The 10,711-nt window shown below is 34.9% G+C and overlaps 2 protein-coding genes across 17 annotated transcripts in view; one reads left to right on the forward strand and one right to left on the reverse strand.

Moving 5' to 3' along the window:
- Positions 1–1,635, forward strand: part of LOC127646788 (uncharacterized) — a 29,742-nt gene extending 28,107 nt beyond the window's left edge. For all 15 annotated transcript variants that reach the window (XM_052130673.1, XM_052130675.1, XM_052130676.1 and 12 more), the window contains one exon: positions 282–1,635. The gene's annotated coding sequence lies outside the window, so the exon portion shown is untranslated. The remainder of the gene's footprint in view (positions 1–281) is intronic.
- Positions 1–3,514, reverse strand: part of LOC127646806 (protein TMEPAI-like) — a 60,292-nt gene extending 56,778 nt beyond the window's left edge. Inside the window, exon 1 of one of the 2 annotated variants that reach the window (XM_052130709.1) lies at positions 1,642–2,629. In XM_052130709.1, coding sequence (XP_051986669.1) covers positions 1,642–1,747 — 106 coding nt within the window. In that variant the 5' untranslated portion in view covers positions 1,748–2,629. Of the gene's footprint in view, positions 1–1,641 lie in introns of both variants that reach the window. The other variant, XM_052130710.1, reaches the window with a different exon arrangement.
- Positions 3,515–10,711: the final 7,197 nt, after the last annotated feature.

Here is a 10,711-nt window from a genome sequence, read left to right on the forward strand (position 1 = left end):
ATCACTCGCGGCGAATCATTATTGACTCCAAATGGAGAATGAAATCTCCACAGAACGGGACGACTCCCAAACAGCTCAAGAACATGAAGAGCAAAGACGTATCTCAGTTAGATGCGCGTCTGAGACCGTCAATCCGCGCATCTCATCACGTGACTTGTTGAGCACGTTACCGTTGAGACGTAGCGTGTGTGGAGGCGTCACGCTATTCTCCGCGGCATCCACGCACAACTCGCCACATGCCCCACCGAGCGCGAGAACCACGTTATAGCGACCACGAGGAGGTTACCCCATGTGACTCTACCCTCCCTAGCAACCGGGCCAATTTGGTTGCTAAGGAGACCTGACTGGAGTCACTCACCACACGCCCCACCGAGAGCGAGAACCACATTATAGTGACCACGAGGAGGTTACCCCATGTGACTCTACCCTCCCTAGCAACCGGGCCAATTTGGTTGCTAAGGAGACCTGACTGGAGTCACTCACCACACGCCCCACCGAGAGCGAGAACCACATTATAGTGACCACGAGGAGGTTACCCCATGTGACTACCCTCCCTAGCAACTGGGCCAATTTGGTTGCTAAGGAGACCTGGCTGGAGTCACTCAGCACGCCCTTGATTCAAACTCGTGACTCCAGGTGTGATAGTCAGCGTCAATACTCGCTGAGATACCCAGACCCCCAATGAAGACTATATTTTAAATTATTGTCGCAATCAATTATTTTTGTTCGCATTTGTTCGCATTTTTAGTAGCAGTCTGGAGTCCTGTACATATCATTATCTTGATATGAAATTACTCGTATCATGATATAAGATTTTGGTCATAGCGCGCACCCCTAGTGGCAATATTCACGAAGAACGTAAATCACCAAAAACTAAAGAAGAAGAATGTGGACATGAAAGTGTAGATTTATAGTAAAAGAAGGTCCTTAAATATTGTTCTGTTTCTCACCCGCACCTGTCATATATCTTCTGAACGCATGGATTAAACCACTGGATTACTTTTATGCTGCCTTTATGAGCTTTTTGGGGCTTCAAAGTTCTAGTCAGCATTCACTTGTATTGTATGGACCTGAAATATTCTTCTAAAAATCTTTACTTGTGTTCTGCAGACGAAAGAAAGTCGCACATCTGGGACGGCATGAGGGTGAGTAATGAGAGAATAATGAGAGATAATGAGAGAATTTTCATTTTTGGGTGTACTGTCCCTTTAAATTTTTCAAAGTACATAATTATGTAAATAATCATCTTGATAACTCTTTCAGACACCCATTTAGTTGAATCATACTGTAGATTGTGTGAGAAGGTCCAGAGATGAGAGATGTTGTGGTTTAATGTGATCTAATGATGATTATAGACCGACCGCGTCACTCCACGGATCCTTCCACCGAATCAAATAGTCCCCGTGAAAAGTTTCGGAGGAGTTTACCGAGACCTCACCCAATTCATGTAGAGTCTAAATTAAGAAAACGAATAATTAGTGATGTATTCATGTGTATTATAGAGCTGACCGCTCTATAATACGTTCAATCCGAATTGAACTGCTCCCGTGTCGTTCGGTCCGCTCGGTTCGGATTCGGCCGCTTGTGAAGTTCGACACAACACTGACAGAAAACGAGTTAAAAGTGTTCAGAGATACTCACTGATCGCCATACTCTGGAATGAAGTGGATCGCTTGCAGTCACATGTACAGGAGACATTGGTGTGAGTGTCGGTGGTTCCGTTCATCAGACCCATGAAGCTGAACATTGAAACGATCCCGCGGATCGACGTGGAAAACGGACGGCGCTCGCTCTCGCTTCACCGCGGCGTTCCTTTAGCCGACGTCCCTCCACCCCCGTCCCGCTGTCCTGCCTCTGTGCTCCAGTCTTCCCGCTGTTATTCCCAGACGGTCTGTGCTACTTTCCACCCGTCTGGCGGCGTGACGGACTTGTGCGGCACATCATTCAAGTCCAAGTTGGCTGGGAAGCGGCGGAGGGCGGGGCTTGTAGGCACGGGGCGGGGCTTATGTGCAGACAGGATGACGTCAGTGCCAGACTTGGCCTTTCACAGAGTGCTTGTGCCAGTTGGCATTAAAACAAATGCTGTTTATTTTTTGTAATGATTTGCCCTGCGACTACTTTACATCTAATTTTGGCACTGTGTTTGGCACTCATTCTAAATAAAGAGCATAACTCAAACAATTTTATTTAAGCTTATCAAAATTTGACTTAATGACAAATGCAAAATAAATAAATACATTTACTAGTAGAAATTATATACATACATTGAGTGCAATGGGCAAAAAATGCTCTCGTGATGAATTTTCCTGTTAATTTTTTAATCGTAACATCTTTAGTATGGAGGACAAAACATGCAAAAATAATAAATAAATAAAGGAATAAATGTCTTGATAAAACAAATATAATTAGTTTTTAATGAAAGTTATTCCTGAATTTATTTTTGTATGACTTTTTTTCCTTTATTTATTATTTTCTCTTTTTATTTGTATTCTTTAAAAAAAATATTCTTTCATTTGTTTTTGTTTTTTTTATTATTTATTTATGCATTCATTTTTTATATATTTATTTATCCACACATGTATTTATTTCTATATTTAAATATTCCCACATTTATTTATTTTTGTATTTATTCTTACATTTCTGTCTCTTGTATGATAATGTTGTGGGCGGGTCTGCTCACCATTGGCTTATTTTATGATAATGTTGTGGGCGGGTCTGCGTAAAGTAACTTTCTGTATTTAAGACTGTATGTAAGTTAAGCTCAATTATCAGCATTTTTGGTCTAATGCTGATTTGCACAAAAAAAAAAGAACATTATTTCGACTAGTCCTTCCTTTTTAATTTGTTTGTTTAAAAAAACAAAAATGTGTGTTCCAGTGAGACACTTACAATGGAAGTCAATGGGGTCACAGAAATGTGACGTTTATAATTGTATAAAAACACTTATATTAATTTGTCTGTTTAAACTTGTGGATTATTTGAGCTCTAAAGTTGTTTTAAATCATTATGTGGGATTACGGCATTACATCGTCATGGCAACGGAGTTGTATAATTGTCTCTATCTTCACACAGATGTGGTCAGTGAGTGATTTAATAAGAGTAAAATCATGTTAACACACATATTGTTTATGTCTTGTGTCTATACTTGTGAAACAGTATTTTAATGTTACAGATTAAACCCCATTGACTTGCATTGGAAGTGTCTCACTGGAACACACATTTGTGCTTTATTAAAGAAAAGGTGGAACGAGTCAAAATTAATGACACAAATCAACATTACTACACAAATGCTGTCGACTGAGATGAACTTATATTGAAAACAGAATATTCGTTGATTTTGGTAAGAGGTAATAAATTGTCAGTCTTGATAATTTCCGTTCATGAATCAATTAAGTGAAAGTATTTCACAAAAAGGGCTGAGACAGAGTTTATGTTTCAAATGGTTAGAAAAATAATATGCCCTCATAAAGGTAAAAAGATGCCCCTGAAAATGTCATTTAGGGGGAAAATGCACCTCAATGTAAATGTGCAAATGTGTCTACTGAATAAAATTACTATCCATAAACTTGCAATTGTGCACATTTACAGGTAATATATAATATAAATTGGACACAAAGTAATTTTTTTATGTGTATCTTAATAAAAAACTAAAAATGCAATGTATTTGAAATAATAGTACAGTATTAAATCTAGCCAAACGTCACTTCCTTGTATTTATACGCAATAAATGTGCCCATGGTACAAAGGGGCCTCAGTTTGTTCCTGGGAGGCAGCAGATACCCTCATCCCACATTAATCCTAAACATAAGGATCCTGTAAGGAAGAACCAGAGGCACCTTTCTGCCACCTTCCTGTTCAAGTATCATGAGAGAATGAATGCCCCCCTGTGGATAAAAGCACATGTGCATCATGATGTGTAAACTGATCTACTACTACAACTTTTACAATGATGTTATCAGTGCTATTTACCATAACCTTAAAGAAAAATAAATCATTGATTCAACTTTCAATTAAAATGTTAAATTAAACCCAGTTATACTAAAAATGTCATTGTTTAGCAATTCTAATTAATGCAATTTTATTACAAAAACTGACAGCCGTATTTGGCAATGCTTTAATGCGTTATAATAGATCTGTACAGTGCAATGGATTATAATAGATCTGTACAGTGTAATGCATTATAATAGATCTGTACAGTGCAATGCATTATAATAGATCTGTACAGTGTAATGGATTATAATAGTCCTGTACAGTGCAATGGATTATAATAGATCTGTACAGTGTAATGAATTATAATAGATCCGTACAGTGCAATGGATTATAATAGATCTGTACAGTGCAATGGATTATAATAGATCCGTACAGTGCAATGGATTATAATAGATCTGTACAGTGTAATGGATTATAATAGATCTGTACAGTGCAATGGATTATAATAGATCTGTACAGTGCAATGGATTATAATAGTCCTGTACAGTGTAATGGATTATAATAGTCCTGTACAGTGCAATGGATTATAATAGTCCTGTACAGTGCAATGGATTATAATATATCTGTACAGTGTAATGGATTATAATAGTCCTGTACAGTATAATGGATTATAATAGATCCGTACAGTGCAATGGATTATAATAGATCTGTACAGTGCAATGGATTATAATAGATCTGTACAGTATAATGGATTATAATAGATCCGTACAGTGCAATGGATTATAATAGATCTGTACAGTGCAATGGATTATAATAGATCCGTACAGTGAAATTCGTTATAACAGATCCGTACAGTGCAATGGATTATAATAGATCTGTACAGTGCAATGGATTATAATAGATCTGTACAGTATAATGGATTATAATAGATCCGTACAGTGCAATGGATTATAATAGATCTGTACAGTGCAATGGATTATAATAGATCTGTACAGTGTTATGGATTATAATAGTCCTGTACAGTGCAATGGATTATAATAGATCCGTACAGTGCAATGGATTATAATAGTCCTGTACAGTGCAATGGATTATAATAGATCTGTACAGTGCAATGGATTATAATAGATCCGTACAGTGCAATGGATTATAATAGTCCTGTACAGTGCAATGGATTATAATAGATCCGTACAGTGTAATGGATTATAATAGATCCGTACAGTGCAATGGATTATAATAGTCCTGTACAGTGCAATGGATTATAATAGATCCGTACAGTGCAATTCATTATAATAGTCCTGTACAGTGCAATGGATTATAATAGATCCGTACAGTGCAATGGATTATAATAGTCCTGTACAGTGCAATGGATTATAATAGATCCGTACAGTGCAATGGATTATAATAGATCCGTACAGTATAATGGATTATAATAGATCTGTACAGTATAATGGATTATAACAGATCCATACAGTGCAATGGATTATAATAGATCCGTACAGTGAAATTCGTTATAACAGATCTGTACAGTATAATGGATTATAATAGATCTGTACAGTATAATGGATTATAATAGATCTGTACAGTATAATGGATTATAACAGATCCATACAGTGCAATGGATTATAATAGATCCGTACAGTGCAATGGATTATAACAGATCCATACAGTGCAATGGATTATAATAGATCCGTACAGTGAAATTCGTTATAACAGATCCGTACAGTGCAATGGATTATAATAGATCCGTACAGTGCAATGCGTTATAATAGATCCGTACAGTGCAATGGATTATAATAGTCCTGTACAGTGCAATGCGTTATAATAGATCTGTACAGTATAATGGATTATAATAGTCCTGTACAGTGTAATGGATTATAATAGATCTGTACAGTGCAATGCATTATAATAGATCTGTACAGTATAATGGATTATAACAGATCCATACAGTGCAATGGATTATAATAGATCCGTACAGTGAAATTCGTTATAACAGATCCGTACAGTGCAATGGATTATAATAGATCCGTACAGTGAAATTCGTTATAATAGATCCGTACAGTGCAATGGATTATAATAGTCCTGTACAGTGTAATGGATTATAATAGATCCGTACATTGCAATGCATTATAATAGATCCGTACAGTGAAATTCGTTATAATAGATCCGTACAGTATAATGGATTATAATAGTCCTGTACAGTATAATGGATTATAATAGATCTGTACAGTGTAATGGATTATAATAGATCCGTACAGTGCAATGCGTTATAATAGATCCGTACAGTGAAATTCGTTATAATAGATCCGTACAGTGCAATGGATTATAATAGTCCTGTACAGTGTAATGGATTATAATAGATCCGTACAGTGCAATGCATTATAATAGATCCGTACAGTGAAATTCGTTATAATAGATCTGTACAGTATAATGGATTATAATAGTCCTGTACAGTATAATGGATTATAATAGATCTGTACAGTGTAATGGATTATAATAGATCCGTACAGTGCAATGCGTTATAATAGATCCGTACAGTGCAATGGATTATAATAGTCCTGTACAGTGCAATGCGTTATAATAGATCTGTACAGTATAATGGATTATAATAGTCCTGTACAGTGTAATGGATTATAATAGATCCGTACAGTGCAATGGATTATAATAGTCCTGTACAGTGTAATGGATTATAATAGTCCTGTACAGTGCAATGCGTTATAATAGATCTGTACAGTATAATGGATTATAATAGTCCTGTACAGTATAATGGATTATAATAGATCTGTACAGTGTAATGGATTATAATAGATCCGTACAGTGCAATGCGTTATAATAGATCCGTACAGTGCAATGGATTATAATAGTCCTGTACAGTGCAATGCGTTATAATAGATCTGTACAGTATAATGGATTATAATAGATCTGTACAGTATAATGGATTATAACAGATCCATACAGTGCAATGGATTATAATAGATCCGTACAGTGCGATGGATTATAATAGATCTGTACAGTATAATGGATTATAATAGATCTGTACAGTATAATGGATTATAACAGATCCATACAGTGCAATGGATTATAATAGATCCGTACAGTGAAATTCGTTATAACAGATCCGTACAGTGCAATGGATTATAATAGATCCGTACAGTGCAATGCATTATAATAGATCCGTACAGTGCAATGGATTATAATAGATCCGTACAGTGAAATTCGTTATAACAGATCCGTACAGTGTAATGGATTATAATAGATCTGTACAGTGCAATGCATTATAATAGATCTGTACAGTATAATGGATTATAACAGATCCATACAGTGCAATGGATTATAATAGATCCGTACAGTGAAATTCGTTATAACAGATCCGTACAGTGCAATGGATTATAATAGATCCGTACAGTGAAATTCGTTATAATAGATCCGTACAGTGCAATGGATTATAATAGTCCTGTACAGTGCAATGCGTTATAATAGATCTGTACAGTATAATGGATTATAATAGTCCTGTACAGTGCAATGGATTATAATAGATCCGTACAGTGCAATGGATTATAATAGTCCTGTACAGTGCAATGCGTTATAATAGATCTGTACAGTATAATGGATTATAATAGATCTGTACAGTGTAATGGATTATAATAGATCCGTACAGTGCAATGCGTTATAATAGATCCGTACAGTGCAATGGATTATAATAGTCCTGTACAGTGCAATGCGTTATAATAGATCTGTACAGTATAATGGATTATAATAGTCCTGTACAGTGTAATGGATTATAATAGAGCCGTACAGTGCAATGGATTATAATAGATCTGTACAGTGAAATTCGTTATAATAGATCCGTACAGTGCAATGGATTATAATAGTCCTGTACAGTGCAATGCGTTATAATAGATCTGTACAGTATAATGGATTATAATAGTCCTGTACAGTATAATGGATTATAATAGATCTGTACAATGTAATGGATTATAATAGATCCATACAGTGCAATGCGTTATAATAGATCCGTACAGTGCAATTCATTATAATAGATCCGTACAGTGCAATGGATTATAATAGTCCTGTACAGTGCAATGCGTTATAATAGATCTGTACAGTATAATGGATTATAATAGATCTGTACAGTGTAATGGATTATAATAGATCTGTACAGTGCAATGCATTATAATAGATCTGTACAGTGCAATTCATTATAATAGTCCTGTACAGTGCAATGGATTATAATAGATCTGTACAGTGCAATTCATTATAATAGTCCTGTACAGTGCAATGGATTATAATAGATCTGTACAGTGTAATTCATTATAATAGTCCTGTACAGTGCAATTCATTATAATAGTCCTGTACAGTGCAATGGATTATAATAGATCTGTACAGTGCAATTCATTATAATAGTCCTGTACAGTGTAATGGATTATAATAGATCCTGTACAGTGCAATTCATTATAATAGTCCTGTACAGTGCAATGGATTATAATAGATCTGTACAGTGCAATTCATTATAATAGTCCTGTACAGTGCAATGGATTATAATAGATCTGTACAGTGCAATTCATTATAATAGTCCTGTACAGTGCAATGGATTATAATAGATCTGTACAGTGCAATTCATTATAATAGTCCTGTACAGTGCAATGGATTATAATAGATCTGTACAGTGCAATTCATTATAATAGTCCTGTACAGTGCAATGGATTATAATAGATCTGTACAGTGTAATTCATTATAATAGTCCTGTACAGTGCAATTCATTATAATAGTCCTGTACAGTGCAATGGATTATAATAGATCTGTACAGTGCAATTCATTATAATAGTCCTGTACAGTGCAATGGATTATAATAGATCTGTACAGTGCAATTCATTATAATAGTCCTGTACAGTGCAATGGATTATAATAGATCCGTACAGTGCAATTCATTATAATAGTCCTGTACAGTGCAATGGATTATAATAGATCCGTACAGTGCAATTCATTATAATAGTCCTGTACAGTGCAATGGATTATAATAGATCCGTACAGTGCAATTCATTATAATAGTCCTGTACAGTGCAATGGATTATAATAGATCCGTACAGTGCAATTCATTATAATAGTCCTGTACAGTGCAATGGATTATAATAGATCCGTACAGTGCAATTCATTATAATAGTCCTGTACAGTGCAATGGATTATAATAGATCCGTACAGTGCAATGGATTATAATAGATCCGTACAGTGCAATTCATTATAATAGTCCTGTACAGTGCAATGGATTATAATAGATCCGTACAGTGCAATTCATTATAATAGTCCTGTACAGTGCAATGGATTATAATAGATCCGTACAGTGCAATTCATTATAATAGTCCTGTACAGTGCAATGGATTATAATAGATCCGTACAGTGCAATTCATTATAATAGTCCTGTACATTGCAATGGATTATAATAGATCCGTACAGTGCAATTCATTATAATAGTCCTGTACAGTGTAATTCATTATAATAGTCCTGTACAGTGCAATTCATTATAATAGTCCTGTACAGTGCAATGGATTATAATAGATCTGTACAGTGCAATTCATTATAATAGTCCTGTACAGTATAATGGATTATAATAGATCTGTACAGTGTAATGGATTATAATAGATCCGTACAGTGCAATGCGTTATAATAGATCCGTACAGTGCAATGGATTATAATAGTCCTGTACAGTGCAATGCATTATAATAGATCTGTACAGTATAATGGATTATAATAGTCCTGTACAGTGCAATGGATTATAATAGATCCGTACAGTGAAATTCGTTATAATAGATCCGTACAGTGCAATGGATTATAATAGTCCTGTACAGTGCAATGCGTTATAATAGATCTGTACAGTATAATGGATTATAATAGTCCTGTACAGTATAATGGATTATAATAGATCTGTACAATGTAATGGATTATAATAGATCCATACAGTGCAATGCGTTATAATAGATCCGTACAGTGCAATTCATTATAATAGATCCGTACAGTGCAATGGATTATAATAGTCCTGTACAGTGCAATGCGTTATAATAGATCTGTACAGTATAATGGATTATAATAGATCTGTACAGTGTAATGGATTATAATAGATCTGTACAGTGCAATGCATTATAATAGATCTGTACAGTGCAATTCATTATAATAGTCCTGTACAGTGCAATGGATTATAATAGATCTGTACAGTGCAATTCATTATAATAGTCCTGTACAGTGCAATGGATTATAATAGATCTGTACAGTGTAATTCATTATAATAGTCCTGTACAGTGCAATTCATTATAATAGTCCTGTACAGTGCAATGGATTATAATAGATCTGTACAGTGCAATTCATTATAATAGTCCTGTACAGTGTAATTCATTATAATAGTCCTGTACAGTGCAATTCATTATAATAGTCCTGTACAGTGCAATGGATTATAATAGATCTGTACAGTGCAATTCATTATAATAGTCCTGTACAGTGCAATGGATTATAATAGATCTGTACAGTGCAATTCATTATAATAGTCCTGTACAGTGCATTGGATTATAATAGATCTGTACAGTGCAATTCATTATAATAGTCCTGTACAGTGCAATGGATTATAATAGATCTGTACAGTGTAATTCATTATAATAGTCCTGTACAGTGCAATTCATTATAATAGTCCTGTACAGTGCAATGGATTATAATAGATCTGTACAGTGCAATTCATTATAATAGTCCTGTACAGTGCAATGGATTATAATAGATCTGTACAGTGCAATTCATTATAATA

The sequence above is a fragment of the Xyrauchen texanus genome, chromosome 7 (genome assembly GCF_025860055.1).
Source record: "Xyrauchen texanus isolate HMW12.3.18 chromosome 7, RBS_HiC_50CHRs, whole genome shotgun sequence".
Taxonomy (NCBI): Eukaryota; Metazoa; Chordata; class Actinopteri; order Cypriniformes; family Catostomidae; genus Xyrauchen; species Xyrauchen texanus.